The following is a 20,461-nucleotide window of genomic DNA, read 5'->3' on the forward strand; positions in this document are numbered from 1 at the left end:
AAGTCCAGACCTGTGAATTGTGATAAAAACTGAAGAGCAAGAAAAATGGTAAAATTATTCATTTTGCCTGCACGGATGAAGTTTATGAAGCTTTAGGGATTTCTAGTCCACTAGAACGTTTAGTAATGCAGACTTGGAATGCTCTGAAGACACCAGCCACAGGTGCAGGCAAAATGTCAGGAATAGACTTTTCTAGAACATGGCCACATAGCCCCAAAAACCCACAAAAAATATTTTGAAAGTTGAAAATGAAATCACAAAGTTTTAGCCTTTTAGATCAGGACTTAAATGGTCACTCATAAGCATTAGTAGTACACATTTACCTTAATTTGTTATATATCATTCTTTTCCTAGGGCCAGCACCCACCTTATCAAAAGCTCCCATAATTCTTCAGGGTCTCCCATAAGACTATCTCTTTCTTCCTAGAACCACCCCTTGCTGTCTGAACCCTAACAGATTTTTCTAGCAAATAAAGGTCTGGTCATATTGTTTGCTGGGGATGGAAGGGGGGACTATTATCTTCAGGTCTGGTATCATAGGAGCTATAATCTCCATCGAGGCCAGCAGTACAGCCTAAATACTCTAAAGCATCAGATCCTGTCTGATCTTGGAAGCTGAGCAGGGCGAGCTCTGGTTAGTTGTTGGATTGAAGACTGACAATGGATACCAGCTGCTGTAGGATATATTTCAGTGGAGGAATTGGCTAATCACTGCTTGAGTATTCCTTGCCTAAGAAAACCCTATGAAATTAATAGGGTCACCAAAAGTTGTCAAGCAACTTGAAGCCAGACACAGAGGCCAGCAGTCCCTGCCATATTTTCTTTCTTTCTTAGTTGCTCTGGAATGTATTATGCATTTTCTGTTTATGCACGCTTCCTCTTCCCAAAATTCCATTCTAAAAAAATGGTTGCTCCCTTCTAAAATAAATTCCCTCGTTAGTGTGGCTAATGAATCACTATAATGCATGTGGTCATGAAGTGACTGGGTTTAGCTTCTGTGGGAATCACCTAGTTTGGAGAATGTGAGTGGAACATTTACTGCTGCTGCCCTCCCTGACCCATCATGGAAGAGCTGTTGTGTTGCTTTAAAGAAGTACAGGATTTTCCACGAGGAAAATTGAATTCTGACTGCACAAAGGGAAGAAACAGTAGCAGGTCACTGAGTTTAGCATGGACTGTGTGCCCCTTCATATTGTAGGAAGTACCTTATCATCAGACAGGCAGGAGGTAAATCATAAGGAACATTCATCACAAGGCCCTCCAGGAATGCAGGAAAGGTGGTTATTTGGAATACAATTCCTAGAACCTCCAGCTAGCATGGTCACCATACTAGCTGCAGAATTCTGGAAGTTATAGTCCAAAAAAGTAATATTTCCAAGATCTAAGTTTTGCTCTGCTACCAGATATGCAGCCTCAATCTTTTATGTTAGTGGTCAGCTACCGTTTCTACTCTTTAGTGACTCTCACTGTGGCCAGCCATAAAAGCTCACTAGTAGGACATGAGGGTAACAACTTACCCAGTTGTTTTCAAGCAACTGATGTTCAGAGCAGGGGTGTCAATAAGGGTGTATAGGCCACATAAGGTGACACCCTAAAGGGGTGTGTGACATTACTGTTCCCCAAACATCTCTCTCTTGGTATTTGCCTGTGACCTTTAAAATGCTGGAAGTGATGGGGTGAGTGAGGTGAGGCTTAGTAGGATGACAAAGGAGAGGCTCCAGGTTTTTTAAAAATTAAATTTAAATTTTTAAAATTATTTTTTAAAAAATATTTTTTTAAAAAAATTCTTTAAAAACATCACATCTTATCAAATTTTCATTTTAACCACATGAAGCGATGTACATGTGAATACATTTAGGTTGTGTGTATAATATAAATGTGCTGTTTGTGTCACAACTATTGCCATTACATTGAGTGATATGTACAGGAATTACAATTTATGAGTAACATTAGTACCAAAAACATTACTAAGGATTCTGTGTGGTGTGGTAAGGGAGTAGTACACACATATAAATGAAAACATACATGCAACATGCAGACAAACACCTGGATTTATTCCTTTAAATAGTTGATCCATTCTTATCAGAAACAGGGCTGGAAGAAATTAATACAAATAAACTGTATATACAAAGATCCTTAAATATAAACTTTAAAACGGAGATAATGCTTTTTGTCAATAATTCTATTTACAACATACACAGTATGCTACTTTATAAATGAAATAAAAATGCATAACAGAGTATTGACCCATTTTATAAAAGTTTACATATTCATCCCATGGGATGTACCAAACTATGTTCTTGAAACAGTTTTCTGCCATCTAAAACATCATGTTTTAAACATACTCAACATCTTCAAGACCAAAGGAATTCTTTTTCCATAGGAACATTTACAAAAATCTATAATTCATGACATTCAAACACATGTTTGTCTTAAGAAACATGTAACCCGCAGCCATAAATTAATCCAACCTTCAGAAATTGCATGTTTCCACCTAGACTCTATTGTATTCTGCTGCCAACCTTATATTTCAAATGGCTCATGCTTACAGTTGTTGCTTTCTTTGCTAGGAAGCCAGCATTCCATGCCCTCTTACAGCTCCCATCCATACCCACATGCAAGAGAACATTTGGAAAAGTACAGAATACAGTTGACTCCATCAAAATGCAAATAAGCTAATTCACATGCCTTCTAAACAGCAACTATACATGTATATGTATAGTTACAACTTTTTTGTTACTGTTTTGATATTGATTTCTAATTCTAAAAATCTGCCCAAGCACCACTAGAATCAACAAGCTGATGAATAGCTTTAAGAGAATGTTTATATGTTATAGAAGCTTCATAGCTATTAATCAGCAATGCTTTTCACTTATATACCTGGATAATCAAAACACCATCATAGTCTTGGATCAAAGAAAAAAACACCAAAACCTGAGCTCACTGAACTCCTAAGGATTTGCCCAAGGACATAAGCAGAACTTGGAAGTATCAATGTTATGAATTGCAATTTCTAGAATCTCCCAGCTGGTACCAAGAGTGACTTCTGGAACTTACAGTCCCTCAAAGTAATTTCCCCAAGCTTTTCTCATAGACCAAAGCTGACTAGTTCTTTGCCTAGAAGGGAGACAGAAGGAGCAGCATGAAAACAAGTCTGAGATGTATGGCGAGGAATGCAAGGAAAGAGAGGGCTGAGGAGTTGCCTCACCTGAAGCCAAAACAAGCTATCAGCAAAACAAGTGGGCGGCTGGGTGTGGAGGAACAGAGATGCTCATGCTATGTGCATTAGTGGGTCACCAAACTGCCTTTGGTCCAAGCAAAAACGCATGGAATGAGAAACGACAGAAAAAGGTTTCACCCAACTCACCAAGCTTCAGGCTTTCCTAGGGAAGTCAACCTAATGATATAAGCCAAAGATTTTCAAAATGGAAGACTCTGCCAGAAAGCACTATTAGTAATAGCCACATTACTACTGGTTTAGAAACAGCTCCTTGATCCTATGTAGACTCTAATCACTGATAATTAGAAGAGTGCAAGGTGTTCTAACTAGGAGCTTCCACTACAGTTGAACTTAACAATTTGGATCCCTAATCATGTCTTTCATTTTTTTAATGCATATGCTGGTTCCATGCAGGAACACACAATCAAAGCACCCCTGACAAATGGCCATCCAGCCTCTGATTAAAAACCTCCAAAGAAGGAGACTTCATCACCCTCCAAGGGAGAGTGTTCCACTGTCATATTCCACATACACACTCAATACGGACTGAACATGAGTCACATATCATATGCCAAAATCAACATTTTACCTAGAACAAGAACATTCTCTTGTTGTTTTGTTAGCGTTTCAAAAAGATTTTACTTTATAAAATTCTTCAAGTGATAAAAAGTATTGCACTCTTCTTTTTCTTCAAATAAACTGAGGTAAGTTATCTCCTTCCATCCAGCATGACAGATCTTTTCATAATCTTGTAGCATCAGTCCTCAGACTATGTTAAAATAGCCAGCCAGTGCTCCAAGGTCAATGTACAGTGATCGTTGTCTCTTTAGCAGTTCTGATTCTTCAGTAATCCCAAGGCTTGAGGAATCTAAGAAGGAAGATGGTTTTAAAACATAAAAAAGAAGATCAGAATATTATATTTTAGCCCCTTTTTATAAGAGGTGACTAGTACTGATTTTGTTCTGTTCCCACTTATATTGACTAAATGTGCTTCTTCTGAGTTATCATCATTATCATCATCACCATCATCAGGTAGTAACCAACCTTTGCTGCAAAACAAGTCAAGTTTGATCAAAGGAGGTGAATTGTGACAAGTGGCGACAATAGTGAACCCTACACTGCTGTGTATAGTTCTGGGGGCCCACACCTTGGAAAGGATATAATAAAACACAGGTGAGGAACTTTTGGTCCTCTGGATATTTTGGACTAGAACTCCTATGATCCCTTATTGGCCATGCTGGGTGGATCTAATGGGAAGTGGAAAGCTAAAACCACTCGTGAAGGGCCAAAGACTGGACTAGGGAGTGAAGTGATCCACTAGCTATAGTCCACTAGTGACTACTAACCTACAAATAATGTTGGCTGCAATCCTAAATTACTGGGAAGAAAGTCCCCAGTATTTATTTGAAATTTATTTCCTAGCATACTTACTTCCACACCAACATGCAGTGGACTGCACACTACACAAGATTTTACCAGACTGTAGTAACTTGATTTAGGCGGGATACAGACGGGCAAAAAGGGGTGTGTTCATGACGTCATGAAGGTATAGCCTTCAGACGGCCCTTACCTGAATGCCGCCATGAACACGCCGCCCACACGCCCCAAGCGGGAAGAAGCGGCATTAAAAAGGTGCTGCTTTTCCCCGCTTCTTTTCTATATACTGCGCAGCTGCGCAGCTCCGTCTATAAGCTGCTGCACCGGTACGCCAGAATTGTTACGCCGCTAATTTAAGTTGCCCATTTAAAAGCTCCGAGTCAGCTGCATCACATAATGAGTTGGGGTCCTGGAACATGCGCAGTTTGCACCGAGGCTCTAATTAGAGCGTCAGATGCCATGCAGATGTGGAAGCTGCAGCACAGCTGCACTCTATTTTAATGCTCCTAACCCTAACCCTAACCCTAACCCTAACCCTAACCCTAACCCTAGAGCAACATGTACGCATGCGCTGCTAGAATTGGGGAAAGTTTGGAATTTAAAGTGAACCCCTACACACATTCCTGTGCCATTTTCACCTAACAATAAAAAAACCCTAAAACTTTAAATATTTACATATGTACAAGGGAGGTGATGGCGGATGGCAGGGGGACAGCGGTGGCAGCGGCGACAGCTGTGGCTGGGCATTGCAGATTCAGCAAGAGCGTGGGGACCAAAGGAGAGGAGGCATCCATGATGCTGGTGACACTACCAACGTGCAAGCGGACAAGGATGCCAACACCAGCTGATCACCAGCTGGCAGGAGACCACCATTGTTCTTGGGCAGGGCGAGGGAAAAAGTTTAAAGAGGCCTGGGTGCTTTAAATGTGCACATAGGCTTTCTGCCGCTGGTGCTGAGCGCCGCAGCTGCGCATCCGCCAGCCGGCAAAAGAAAAAAAAAGCCCCGTTTTTGGCCGCCCGTGCGGAAGCTGCCTCTCTCTTTGCAGCGTCCTTCGAGGCGGCGGTATGGAAACTGCGGGTCAGAAACGGCCCCAGGTGAGGCGTCTTCACTGCCCCCCATGTGGAAGCCCCATACACCTGAGCCACGCGGGCGGTCTGGAGGCTCCGTATTCAGCAGAATACACCTCCAAGACATCTTCCCCTGCCCGTCTGTAACCCGCCTTAAAGATGAAATCCCTGGACAGTGAAAAAAATATTAGCAAATTTTCCAACCACTATGTGTGTGAAGCCTGAATGCAATTTAGTCTATAGCTTGATCTTATGTGAGTGTGAGCTGAAATTAAGTAATTCATTCCAAACAATGCATTCAAAAACCAGTTTTGTTTTAACTTTGGGTTCCTGTTGTCTTCCTGCAAAGTGTATTTTAGGCTGGGGACAGAGATATGATATTTCAGGCATTGGAGAAAAATTACTTCACAACTCTGGAAGTTCCAACACTTCCTGGATAATGATGATGTGAATTTACCATGGAATTGATTTCACAGGAATTACAGAATGTAAGCTAAAGTCTGATTCTCTAGGGAGGCCAATGGGATTTCTGCTAAGAACTTCAAATGTGACCTCAACCCTGATAAAATTCTGCCTGGCATTCTTTTGCAGGAAGGCTCTGTAGCTTCATCTTTATTGATTACAGGAGGGTGGAAAAAGCTTTGGTCTACCCAGATGTTATTAGACTCCTGCTCCATCATTCCTTACTACCTATTATACAGGCTGGGGCTTCTGGGAGCTGAAACCCATAGCATCAGACAAGCCACAAGTTCCCCACCCTTGAGTCAGAGGTAGGAGAGTAAATGTAGTACCATCAATGTTCTCAGGAAGCTCAAGCTCCTGCCTTGCCAGCAACCGCTTCCTTTCAAAGAGAGCTGAATCCAGGCTCTGACACCGTGGCTGCTCTTCTCTCGGTGGGTGCAAGGCCTCATGTTTGAGGAGTTCTGTAGCAGAGGGTCTCTGGTTTGGGTTTCTTTCAAGGGCAGCTTCCAGAAACCGTCTCATGCTAGGGCTGCAGTCTTCTGAGATGTCCTCTAGCGGTGGAGCTTGCTTATGGATCTACCAAAAGGATCAAAAGAGAAGCAGCTTTTAACATAACATCAGCAAAAGGGAGAACAGTTTTGAGAGCTGCCCCGTGTGTGTGTGTGTGTGTGTGTGTGTGTGTGTGTGTGTGTATTACAATGTTACCGCCCAAGGAATTTCCTCTACCTGACTCATTGTTTGGAGGGTTGCCATCCTGTTGCTGCACTGTAGACGCACGGGAAAACTAGCCCACTAAAACAGCAAACCAGAAAAACCAACATCAAGTTCACCCAAAGGTCTGCAAAACTAAATCCATAATTTTGGAGAAACAAACATGTAACTGTAAGAGGGTGACCTAGTTTTGGAGGTGAAAAGGGAACAATGGGGATGTGAGTGAGCAAGAAATAAATGTGAGTTTATTTCTGCAAGGATTTTGTTTTGAGTATTGACAATGTGGTACAGCCTCTACACACACCCAAAACTGTGTTACAGTTGAGTTTCACAATGTAGATTTTCAGTCTGGTTTGAGGAAGAAAAAGTCTGCACAGGACTTTGCTTTGTTCTGGAAGAAAATCCTCTATTTGTGCTTTAGCTCATCGTCTTGCTGTTCTCAAAACTGTAGAAGTACAGATTATGCTTCTAGCTCTGATTTTCAAATCCTAAGATCCTGGGAGAGCATAGATATTTGAGCTCATTACATCAGAGTTCCTCTTCCAGCATGTCTGTGAACTTTGTGGCTTGCATTCTCCATTTCCCTCCCACTCAGATCAAAGATAAAGAAGCATAATTGTTCCTCTTATTCATACTTCCACAACTCTGCAATGGTTTACCAAAATGGGAATGAAAAAGGCATAGTGGGAGTTCAGCAACATTCTAGCTTCCTTCTTAGACCTGCAGGTGCAGCACTTTGCTCTCACCTCATGGCTAAATCTGTGCTTGGTCTATACCAATTCAGAATGCAGTTGGGGAATCACAAATGAATGATCCTGGCACCCCACACTGGAACAAATCCTCCACATGGAGTCCCGCTACAGTTTCTTTTAATTAAAAAATAATAATTGTGAGACCTGGTTCTATATCTACAGCAAACTATCCCTGTTGTCACTCACATGTGGTCTTCAAAAAATCAAGAAAGGTCTGACAAATCCAAACAATCATGGGTTTGCCTACTGTCTCTTAGACCTTGGAAAATTCAAGTCTTGGAATCAGCAACTGATGATAGGAAAGAACTTCGTCTGAGAGCCTGGGCAGCTGCTGCCAGTCAGAGTAGATAATACTCGCTTACATGAACCAATGGCATGACCTGGCATAATAGTTTCCTCTGTTAATTCAGCATTCTTTTTCAAAATGGGTTCAACTAGATGCCCCTAGGAGACCCAAATGCCTAAATGGGCAAAACTGTATGAGTCACAATGTAGTGTAGTGGTTAGAGCAGAGGTACAGGAGCCAATTTCCTGCTATGCGGAGGAAGAAAGGTATCGATGCACCTTTGAGAAGAGAATTTTAATTAATTAATTAATAAACAAACTGCTCTAAAGGCTGTTCCTTGGCAGTTCAGCCTCTGCAGCACCATTGGCCAACCAACCCAAGTTCATACTTACTATATAAAGGTAGGAGGGGTATGCTGCACGAGGATATCGATTCACCCATGGCGGGATGCCAGTCTGCATGTGGATGATGGTTGTTCCCAGGCTGTAGATATCAGCTTTGGTAGTGTGTCCACGGCAGAGTATTACTTCTGGGCTCATGTAAATCTGCCAAAAGAATCGAGAAGAAAATTTGACCTTGACCATTCTATGAGCAAGTGATTCCTGAGGGAGCTATTCTCAGAACTTCCAGCTTTGCAAAGCCTCAATGAGACAGACAGAGACCAGAGGCGGGGCAGAAAAGAGCTGGTAAATATAAGCTCTCTTATGTCTTGATGAGGTGATGCAAAATCAGAAATCATACAGGCTAACTAGTCATGGTCATACAGGCTACTTACATCTGGTGAAGAGGAAATTATGTATGTTAGATGCATTCAGTTTGGTAGGGATAAACAGTCTGGTGCTTATCTAGACATTTTAGACACTAACTCTTTTAAGCAACAAGCAGCACTGTCAAGGATTATGGGAGCTGCAGGACGACCTGGATGGTGCCAGGTTGGCTATCCCACTGCAGACTGAAATGACTTATCAAGAGGTGCCTAGGTTGTAGGTTCATTTATTACAGCTTGCACTTGAGGAATGGCTACATATCCTACAAAGTAGGATTAGCTGATCCCATCACACACAACTACTGGCCATGCTGGCTGGGGATGATAGAAGCTGGCATCCCACAGCACCAGGGCCCCACCCCTAAACCACAGTTTGCTTTCAAGTCAGACTTGGTGACCTACATCAAACCATGTGATGGAGGAGCACCCAAAGAGTAAGGAAAGACAAAGAGGAAAAACAGACCACCCTGAAGGAGCAGCTTTTGCCTGCCCCTTTGCTCGCTGGGTTGGGATTGTGGCAACCGCATGCCATGCCCTCAACCCGGCCTTTTCCTGGCGCAAAAAGGAGCAGCAGAGAACCGCTCCTTTTTGCCCCAGGGAAAGGGTATCTTTGTGGTGGCAGCAGGATCCCCCAAAGGGAAGGGCGCACTAGATGTCTGGGGACTGAAAAAAAAATAGTTGCATACTCATGAGCCTCCTGGAATGCCCAAGTCTTGCCCACCTCTGATATATAATGATAATGGCACAAATGAAAGAGCAACTGGGTTGTCTTTGCACATCCAGGCTCTCTTACCTCTGTTCCTCTGAGTTCCTTGGGATAGTATATATCTTCTGTCATTTGAACACTCAGGCCGAAGTCTACCAGAACTGCTTTAGTTGACATGAAAACAATGTTGCTTGCTATAAACAAAGGGTTATGAAAGACAGCTTTAGACTGTGGAGAAGAAAGCCTCAACATTTCACCTTAACACAGCAAACACACTGTGGCAAAGGGGGGGGGGGGGGTATGGAAGGCAGCCACGGACATTCCACCCAGGTAAATAAAACCTCCTCTTTGGGAATTTCCCCTTTTTTGCTTAGCAATCATGTGAGTTGGTGGGCAGGTGCCTGCCAAGTTCTGGGGGAAGAACTTTAAAAAGTGACTTTTTGGACTACAAATTCCAGAATACCCCAGCCAGCATGGGAATTGCAGTCCAGCAACATCTGGAAGTCTAGAGATTCCTCCAAACCTCACTCACTCATTGTGCTTCCTGGAACTTACATCTGAGTTATTTAAATAAACAAAATTTCTTGCAGCACCTTAAAGGCTAACAAGTTTTATTTGGCACAAGCTTTTGTGGACTAGAGCCCAGATAATCTCCAACTCAGGCAAATCCATGCATTGGATGAAGTGGGCTGTAGTCCATAAAAACTCTGTACTGAAAAAAAAATGTGATGGTTTTTATTAGCAGCTAACATATAATATAAAGACAAGATGTAAAAGCCTTCTCTAACATGGTGCCCTCCAGATATGCTGGACCATAATTCCATGCTATCTGGGGAAGATGGCAGTTGTAATCCAACATATCTGAAGGATAGGGAGAGGCCACATGGAAGACTTTTAACACTAAGCATGTTACTGAAATAAGGAATGAAACAGCACTTCAAAAGCCTTACGTTTTATATCCTGATGTATAACTCTTTTTGAGTGAAGAAACTCCAGCCCTTTGAGGATATGCTTTGTCACCGAGATGATCTCAAATTCTCTCATAGGTCCACAGCTTTCCACTTTCTCCAGGACAGAGCCTCCTTCTCCTGCCTCCATGAAGAGATGGATCGTCTCATCCCACAAGATGGCTCCATAAAGTTCAGCAATATTCTCGTGACGGAAGCAGGCCTGGATTTCAACGTCTGATGGCTTAAACTGTTCCACTGGGACCTAAGGTGCCAAAACACAGGCAGATTAAGGGACATCAGCAGAACAAGGATTATGACATATCTTCACATAAGGCCCTCAGGTTGAATCTGCACTGATGAGGTGTTAATCCCCACTCCAAATAACGCTCTTGAGTAGAAAGCCCAAAGATAAGGGAAGGGAACTACAAATAAGACAAGAGTAGGAATCATGTAGCCTTCCAGATGCTGTAGAACTGCAAATCCCAGCAGCCCTATCCAGCATAGCCAGCGGTAAACAATGGTGGGAATTTCACTCTAACAATATTTGGAGAGTTACGTGGCTTTTACCCTTAAGGTAAGGCAGGCAAAGCAGATAAAAAGGCTCACAAATTTTGGGGAATACTGCAGAAAGGAAAGGGGGCAAGAAGCTGCCAATGTAGCATAGACAGAGGAAGACAGTTACTTGAATTGGGAATAAATTGCTATGAGCACCTCCACTCATCCACCCGAATCCGAAGGCCACTGGAGAGCCCAAGGAAAAAGCTATGGCTTGTTTGGGTGCTGGATGGACAGATGGCTTGATCAAAGCTTGGACACAATAATTTTGAGGGATTATAGGTCAAGTGGCCATCTTGGCTATGGTTTCTGTGAGTTGCAGTGCAAAAAGTTATTTTTGTAAACTATGTGTCTGATTGTGTCCATTACCTAAACACCTGCTTCAGCTTTCTTTGCTGAGGGGAGAAAGAGGGATTTTTGTCAGTCACATTGCATATAGTGGTGGCTAGTGGCTCTGATGTCAGTGGGAGAATAAATCCATTCCTGGTTTAGTCTAAACTTTAAAGAAACTATCTAAGGTGTCGATCCTATTTGGTAGGCAAAGTTCAACACTGCAGATAGCTCATTTGAAATTCACATTAATATCCGGAGTTGATTCACTGTTGCACTGACCTGAGAGCCACCAGCTAAAGCATTCGCCACCACCGCCATGATATTAGAAAGGAAAACTGAGACTGTTCATCAAACATGTTAGATGATGATGGAATACTTAGTCAAGCAGTTATTTTGTGGCTACATTTGAGTAAATCATGCAAATGGCATGAAAGTTTTTTGTTTTTTTTAAATGCACTGGTATATTTCTAGTTTAAAACATGGAGCCATGTAACCTACAAGACTTCCCTTCTTTGCAAACATACATAATTTTCTAGGCTTTAAAGATTTCCAAAATAAGGCCTCTCTGCCTCCCATACATACTGGCTAATGAGTCAATTATTCTCAAAACACTGGTGATAACTTTTTGGGACTTTTAACACACTGCCTGAAGTTCTCTACATGTAGTGAGCTCAATGCAAAACCCAACACACACCAAGGTCTCTGGTTCTTTCTTATGGTGGAAGTTTCAGAGGTTAATCATACTTTCCCACTATGCTTAAAAGGCTGAGTTCGGACACCATGCCAAATTATAGGAAAGAAAGCATGATATCCAGCTTCATAAAATATGACCGGAATCCAACCCAGCAAATCAGAATCATAAAGCCATGGCCTGAAGTGGATTTGAAGTCCACAATTTGTGATCAATATAATTTGTTGTGTTGTCTACAGTAATACTGAACGTAGTGTAGGGTGGAATGTTTGGCCCCTTGAACTCCCCTACAATTCAGGCTAAAAACTGAAATCTATTTGTGGCTGTCAGTGGGATGATGTACCTGTTCCAGTCTTTAGTCTAAACTGTAAGGGAGTTAGCCCAAGTGTTGAGCACCTTCCCCCCAACTAAGTTCAGCATTCCTTCCTTACACAGAAACCATCTGTCACCACTGGTTGCAGTTGTCTCTTTGCCTCTAAAGGCTAATGGACAATAGAAATAGGACAATGGATGAAAGAAATGGAAAAGAAAAGAAAAACATGGTGTCCCAGATTGTTTAGAAGCACAACCTTAGCTTGGGTTTCTAAGTGATGTTTAACACAAGCCATTGTTTGGTGCAAATTCTGAATTGAGTTAGACTGTTTTTGAGTTAGACTGTTCTTGCCAGCAGAACAGAGAAGCACTGCCCAGAGGTCCACATGTGGGCATCTGAGCCTATGGATCATGCATTGTCACACTGATTTACACTTTTATTGGTACACCAGATTATGCATTGCATACATTTATTTCTAACTTCTTTTGTGCATGTACACACATACACACTTTTTTCTTTTTCTGCAACAAAACATGTTTATTAACTATTAGGATTTGGCTTGGAGCACTCACTTTATACAGTCATCAACTGACAATCCATCACACATGCATATAATGGTTTTACATCCACAGGTCCTTCAAATGCCAGAGTATGGACAGAAATCCATGCAAGCAGTGGCTCCACTGTTTTCTCTACAGACATCAAGTTGATATGCCTGGGATTCCCAAATGGTCTCCCTTCCAGACACTAAGCAGTACCAGACCTGCTTAGCTTCATCAGGACCACTGTATGAACCTCTTGATCAAAAGTACTCTTTGTATTCTCTTAATGCCTCCCCTTTGATGCACATAGGGAGGGAGGGAAAGAACAAAGAGAAATCCAATGTCCTGTGTTATGGGCCCAAGATATAACAGATAATGTGGAAAATAAATGTTAGAGGCATACCAGCTTGCAAGCCATTCGTTTTTTGGTTTCTGTGTCTTGTGCCAAGTAGACTTTTCCAAAAGCTCCCCGTGGAATAAAGTCAGTCCCAATATTCCTGTAGGTTAACTTCCAGGGAAACAGGAGTACATCCGAATCAATCTGATAGCGCCCATTTTTGGGATTGATCTAATTTTAAAAAAATAATAAGACGTGAGAATGTTAAAGCAGGATCATTTTTAATGAACAATTTCCATTTAAGGCAGCAACAGATCTGTCAACAAAACATATGGAAATGAACATGCAGGAAAGTAACTTGGTGCCCTTCTGATGTTTTGGCCTAGAATTCCCATAATCCCTGACCACTGGCTATGTTGTCTTTATGGAAGCTTTAGACAAAACCTATAGTTTGGATGAATTATATTTTGTGCTATAACTCCCAGAATCCCCAAGTCAGCATGATCCATGGTCATGTGGGCTGGTTGGTTTTGCAAGTTGCAATTATAATAAGTAACTTTTCTAAGCTCTGTCCAAACATGCAGCTATTACCAGCTGCCTACTCAAATGAAATCTGTTCTTGCAGTGGCTTTCCAAGGCCTCACAGAGCTTTCCTACCCCTTCCCCAAGTATTTTCAGTGGAATAGGGGTTGCCTGGGATTGAATCTGAAACTTCTGCATTCAATGCATGTTTTCTGATATTGAGCCTTAAGCCTTTTCCAAGCGTTGGAAAAGTTACTTTTTTGGATTATTGCTCTCAGATTTGTAGCTTGCCATTAACCTGTACTATGTGCTGTGGGACTTTCCTTGAGACACCATAACATTGCCTAAGTTCTCTTCTTCTACAGAACAAATAGGCTTCACAAGAGAAGGAACACTCTTTATGTAGAATGATCAAAGGAGAACAGTACGTGAAGCATTCAATGCATCCTGGAAATAGTTACCATTCCAGGCCATGATTAGCCTTCCATAAAGTATTAAGCTGCACTTGATTGTCTGGCAACAGCAGCTTGGCTAATGGAATAATAAGCAAGCTTTGCGTAATCAGTCTACCTGACGTTTGTTTGTTCATTCCTGGAATCTGCCAGCTGATCAATTCGCAAAGTTGCGGGTCTGGACTTACAAAGTAAGCAAACATTTTCAGCACTTCCCGCAATCGGAGATTGTATGGGGGAGCAGGGTGCATGTGTAAAGGGGAAGATTTTCTAAAATAAACTGGGCAGATAAGAATAGAGATATAAAGTCTCAATCAAAAGCCCCTCTGCAAATGGAAGGCACAATACCCACTCAGCACAAGTAGCTATAAAAAACTGCAAGGTGCAGTTCCTTCTTAAAAGGGACAATCCCACTTGTCTTACATCCAGGAGGAAATATTTCTCTGAAAATTGGCAACTGCTATGAATACAAGAATCATCTTAAAATACAAGCTCCCCCCCCCCCCTTCAAAGTTACTGTTTTATTCATACACAAGTACATGCAGACTGAGTGGATGGATGTAAATCCATAACATTAGTCAACCACATTTTCTGTTTTTTAATTTCTTGTACACTTCTCAATGGAAATTCAGATCTATTATTATACCACATCAAACTTTATGTTACTGCTTTGGACTATAGCTCCCAGACATAATATCCAGTTATAACTAAAAGTGCAACTTTCCCAACTTCTAGCTGTACCACCAACTCACATTTTTCTACTGAGAAAGTATTGGGAGAGAAAAACAGGTAGGTTGGACAGAATTGGAGAGGGAGGGGCAATCCCATTTTCATAAACACACCCAGACTTTGGTTGATTGCACTTTTGGTCTTGAGAAAAAGGATAATTCTCTAATAAAACAGGTCTTGGAATTCAAAATGGCCTTTAGGAAAGCCAACTATTTTTCTCAGTGCCTTTGGGAGTACACATGACCATTTCTCAATAGAATTTCTTTTTGGCAATGGGAAGGGGATTCCAGGAACATCCTGAGGGTCATACTGCAGACTATACAATTTCCATCTCTGCTTTGCAGCTCCTTATTCATATCCTCTCAATCACTCTATCAGACCAGAGAAGGGGACATGGGAGGGCAGTGATGTCACATCATGCTTTTCCTGCCAACTAATGATTAGGAGACACAGATCAATGGCGGAGCACATGCTTTTCACACAGAGGGTCCCAGACTCAATCCCCCACATTTCCTCCTAGGGCTAGGAAAAAATCCTGCCTAGCACCCTGGAATGCTCCTGCCAGTCAGTGTTGACACCAATGAGCTAGATGGCCCTAAACTGGTCTGAGCCAGCTTCCTATGTTCTTGTAGTGTTGATATAGGTCAGTGGGACCCACAATGTGGCCTCTTCCTATCATGTTTACTTTAGGCGTCAGACAATCCTGGCTCGCTGATGAGCACTTTCTTACTGTAGGTGTACACTTAATACCTTAGGCGTGTGCCTTAGTAAAATAATTATATGTGAATTGCCCCTTAGTTTAGATAATGCCAGGTAGAGTGACAGACCCATTTGATGGGCACAGGGAATGAAGGGACATCAGGAACTGAATATGTTACATCAGATGTAACCTAGAGAAGCAAAGAAACACCTGACTGCTTGAAGACTGTCCTAGTGACGTTCAGTGTTGTCAACAAAACAGAAAGGGAGGGGGGGTTACCCACTCTGGCTCAGCTCAAACCATCACATCAACTACTGTTTAGGAATATTTAATAATGGTTTGCTGTAATGACTAAATTGACAATTGGTGGCCCCTAAAATCAGGAAAACATGGTTTTAAATGGATTTGCAAACTATGGTCTGCACTGAATGAGATTTGATGTGATGTCTCAATTGACAAAAGTTCAATACTGAATGCACTAAGTGACAAGGAATCTTGAAAAGATATGGAATGGGAAGGACTCAAGCAGCTCTAAAGCATGTATTCCATGGTGTCTGGGAGCTCGGACTGTGTTCAGAGTACTAAAGCACAGCTATCATAAACCATGATTTGGCTTGATGTTTCAAGTGAATGCAACAGAGTACAATGTAACACCAAAGCTGTTTAGTCTGTTTTCTCAGTAAAATCTAGAAATGAACAAAGTTTTGGGAAGAACTTCAGTTCAATGGCAGATCACATGATTTGTATGCAGAAAGTCCCAAATTCAGTCCCTAGCATCTTTGGGTATGATACTGAAAGACTCCTATTCTCTCAATATGGACCATACTGAGCTTGGAGCAATGGTCTGATTTGGTATGAGGCATCTTCCTGAGCTACAGTTTAAGCCTACACATATTGGGTGGTAAGCATGTAGGCTTTATTTGAACATTCTGGACCCAGGTGAAGATCCAGGTGTGGATGATAGGCAGTCTATCACTCCACTTCATATGATAGGATGGACTAAGAAAAACATATAATCTAACCTGTAAATTAAGTCTACAGCACAATTGCAGAGATACCTAGCTCTTGGAGACTCCACATTTAATTCAAGTTGTTAGTAACCCAACGGCCTTTAATAAGGAGGAAATTCAAATAAGTTCATTCAGGACAACAACTAGCATTCTGAAGAAAACAACCTACCATATTCAATATGATCCCTGACTCTTGTCTTCTGTGATGGCAAATCTGCTTTGCAGTGTTGGACACCTGATTTGCAAAAGCAAGCAAGTCTTCTACAGTCCCATATTTGACAGATGATAACAATGAAACTTCCTGTCTGCTGAACAGCACAGACTCTGCCCGTTCCTCATTTCTGTTCTTCTCCGGACATAGAGTCAAAATGCTGTCATCATAAACGCTCAGGTCTCCATTTGGATAAAGGTTCTCCATGATGTTGATCACCTCAGACATATTTAGGTCTGTTAACAACAAATCAATCTCCTCTTTATTGTCACTGTCAGTGCTCATATACTCCATTACTGCCTCTCTGCTTCCTCTTACTCTACCTATAAACAACAAGAAAAGGAGAATAATATTTCCCAGTTATTTAAAGAGAAGAAGGAAGAGATTTCAACAAGAATATTTTCTATGAGCACACTTATCTGAAAAATCTGTGTGGTAAAGTAGGGCAGGGTGTAATATTGTGCCATCTACACATACATGGGCTCAATTATATCAGTATAAAGTCACAATTATACTGCCCTCAATTGTATCAGCATAAAGCCACAGTCAATATACAGTGGGCCCTCCATTTGCTGGGATGGCTGACTAAGAGATGCTGGGAGTTGTTGTCACAAAAATGTAACCGTTCCAAGCTCTATGTTCAGAGTTTGTCCTTCAGCCTTCTTGCTGTCTCTACAAAAGGAGAACTAGTTACTTTGAGGGGGCTCTCACATTTCTCCTCACTCACACTTTCCAACAGTGATTGAAAAAATGGCTGGAGGCCACTGTATTGAAGAAGAATCTATGGCCTGGCTTTGGAGGTTTACTGCTGCTCAAGACCCCAGAGGTTTTAAAAAAAAAATCCATGGAAACACCTGGTGTTAATGTTCCAGGCTACCTCCTTCATGCATTGGTTGAAATTGGCTTGGTATCCCAGCCCAAAATTTGGAAAATTTTCCTTTTTTGTAACTCCAGTTTCCAGAATTCCAGTATCTATTTTTCAGATAGTGCTTTCACTATCACTTTAAAAAGGAAGCTACCAGCTGCTATTGGCTGATGCACTCTTCCCAGCTCTGCCCCCAGCTTATTCTTGTTGTTAAGACTTTCTCTGTTTCAAATCCTCTTGCAGGAGCAATCTAAAGGAGGAGTACTCTCCCAGAAAAAAGATGAAGACAAGATGAGGATTCGACCCGAACATTAGGAAGACATTCCTGGTGGTAAGAGCTGTTCCACAGTGGAACATGTGGAATCTCCTTCTTTGGAGGGTCTTAAACAGAGGTTGGATGGCCATCTGTCAAGGGTGCTTTGACTGTGTCTTCCTCCATGGCAGGGGTTTGGATTGGATAGCCCTTGTGGTCTCTTCCAACTCTATGATTCTATGTATAGAACAGTACAATCTGTGTGGCATATATGTCTCATGTGGGCCATTACAGATACTAGCCAATAAGTGACTCTGACATTCCAGCTTCCACAAGCTGGTGGTGATATTGATGCTTGCAACATCTGGCAGGAAAATGACAATATCCCTGCAACTAAGTATTGTGCTTGAACTTAAAAAAAAAAAAGATGTTCCAGCAATAGAAGTGCTCTGTTAGGAGGAGATATCTGAAAAGCATCAACATCCTACTGGGACATTGTGAGAACAACAACTGGAAACTAAGGCCACAGCTCACTCTGGATTGAGTTCATATACACGATCAAAAATCACAACCATCACTAACCACTTTCTTCACTGAAATAGCCAAAGAACCCATGTAGTGGATAAAGCTTAGTAACCATTATGCAGTTTTTAGACATAGCTGTGATAGTCTGGAGTATCCGCATGCATGTACCTTTGAGGCAAACTATATGAAAAAAAGTTGTAGTATAAGCTTTTTTATACCAAGCCTATGAAAGCTTATGCTACAACTTCTTGATTTATTATTTTATTTATTAGAGTACTTATACCCCGCCCTTCAGCCCTAAAGGCTTTCACACAGGTCCAAAACATGCTGCAGAAATAATCCAGTTTGATACCACTTTAACTGCCCTGGCTGAATGCTAGGGAATACTGGGAACTGTAATTTTGTGAGACATTTAGCCTTCCCCATCAGAGAGCTCTGGCGCCACAAGAAACAATTCCCAGAATTCCCTACCACTAAGTCAGGCAGTTAAAACAGCCTCAAACTGGATTACTTCTGCAGTGTGTTTTGGACATTAGTCTCAAAGGTGCTACAAGATCCCTTTGCATATTATTATGCAATTTGTCAGTAAAGTTAAGTGCATTTCCAGCATTATATGATGCAATATTTTTTTAAAAAAAGAAACTTACAAAACTCCACTGTACTGGAGACTACCCAAAACATGCTACAACAGTACAGTGATCATTGCTCTCCCTCTGGTTAATTCCCCCTCTACTTTGTTTCTAGTTTATATTTCTTTCTTTCCATTTCTTTCTTTAAGATTCTTGACATAGTTTGACTAAGGGATGAGGGAGGAAATGAGAACTTACAGGAATCCAAAACTGACATGTCAACTAAAAGCACTTCCCAGTCCACAATCAGAAGGAACCTTCCTATTCACAACACACTCCTTAAAAACCTGGAAAAACAAGGATTGCGTTATTTTAGACAATTAATAGACTGGAAATCCCCCAAAACATAAGAGCTCTCCACAGGCAACTGCTTGCATCAGTAAAAAGGAACCCAGGCTGGTACAGTTACTGAGTACAACTAAAGTGCCACATCTATTCTTTGATGATATATTTTAAAAGCACAAGTCAAATCAGACAAGCACTTAACACCACTCCACAGAGCATGGATTGATTTCCAATTTGTTCCTATTGAGATAATGACAAGATTTAAAAAAACCCAGCCTTGTCTGGAGAACAGCATCTTTATCATAAGATCATTCAGCACTGAACTCAGAGGGGGAAAATAGATAATTCCACTGAAAAGGGAGATTCCATATGGAAAAATTACAGAGCCAGAAGAAATTGAGATTACCTAGCCAATTTGGATTTCTAGGAACAGCTGATACTTTTGAAAAGGTTTAAAATTATATTTGGGCCCCTCTTTCTTTTTAAAATAATATGAAGATGAAGCCTACCTTTCTTCAACCCAAAGTCAAGCGTCTCTCAGCTCATATGGCCTACTTAACATGGCTTGCTCACATGTATCTCTATGTATGGCAAGAATGACAAAGTGGACACAGTGACACAGATAGAAAGGAAGGGACCAGTTCACTCCTCCCAAGGCTGCACAGGTGACACCTGAGCTCTTTGAAGCTGTCAGGCAGTGTAACGTGCCTGGTGGCAATGGCATACCTAGCTATCATTTTGGGTCAAGATTACTATCACTGTGTAGCTTCCAGCAAATTCTTTTGCTTGAGATATGTGGACAGCATGGTTCCCAGAACTGATACTAAAGGGCTATGTCATGAGCCAGCAAACAAACAAAAAAACAAAAAAAAACAAAAAAATGGGGACCACATACACATTTCCAAGTAGTTGCCAGCAAAGCTCTGAAACTGTGTCAAAGCAAAAAGGGAGGTGGCAGGGCTAAACACACTTGTCCCCAGGATTATTTTATTTCTATGAAATTATCTCAAAATGAAGCAAGTGGTTTGGAACATTCATCTTTTAATAGAATCCATAGAATATGCCCCACCTTGAAATTTTTTGAGATTGTCAGGATCAGGTGACACTACCTTTTTTTGTGTTACCTAGCATCATAGGGGAGACATATAATATTAAGAACTATCATTTTAATAAATAAATAAATGAATAATTCACTTATTGCCTCTGGAAGC

The 20,461-nt window shown here is 41.4% G+C and overlaps 1 protein-coding gene across 3 annotated transcripts in view; it reads right to left on the bottom strand.

Annotated features, from left to right (window-relative positions):
- Nucleotides 1-2,077: 2,077 nt before the first annotated feature.
- The window catches only part of LOC149310001 (mitogen-activated protein kinase kinase kinase 8-like), a 39,533-nt gene continuing 21,149 nt past the window's right edge, over nucleotides 2,078-20,461 (bottom strand). For 2 of the 3 annotated variants that reach the window (XM_089531439.1, XM_089531438.1), the window contains 7 exons: nucleotides 16,652-17,016; nucleotides 13,136-13,300; nucleotides 10,299-10,560; nucleotides 9,436-9,542; nucleotides 8,269-8,421; nucleotides 6,457-6,703; nucleotides 2,078-4,088 (listed from right to left, as the gene is read on the bottom strand). In XM_089531439.1, coding sequence (XP_089387565.1) covers nucleotides 3,985-4,088; nucleotides 6,457-6,703; nucleotides 8,269-8,421; nucleotides 9,436-9,542; nucleotides 10,299-10,560; nucleotides 13,136-13,300; nucleotides 16,652-16,987 — 1,374 coding nt within the window. In that variant the 5' untranslated portion in view covers nucleotides 16,988-17,016 and the 3' untranslated portion in view covers nucleotides 2,078-3,984. Of the gene's footprint in view, nucleotides 4,089-6,456; nucleotides 6,704-8,268; nucleotides 8,422-9,435; nucleotides 9,543-10,298; nucleotides 10,561-13,135; nucleotides 13,301-16,651; nucleotides 17,017-19,163; nucleotides 19,253-20,461 lie in introns of all 3 variants that reach the window. The other variant, XM_089531436.1, reaches the window with a different exon arrangement.

Source organism: Sceloporus occidentalis, unplaced genomic scaffold, assembly GCF_023333645.1.
Source record: "Sceloporus occidentalis isolate IW3139 unplaced genomic scaffold, rSceOcc1.0.p SCAF_7, whole genome shotgun sequence".
NCBI lineage: Eukaryota > Metazoa > Chordata > Lepidosauria > Squamata > Phrynosomatidae > Sceloporus > Sceloporus occidentalis.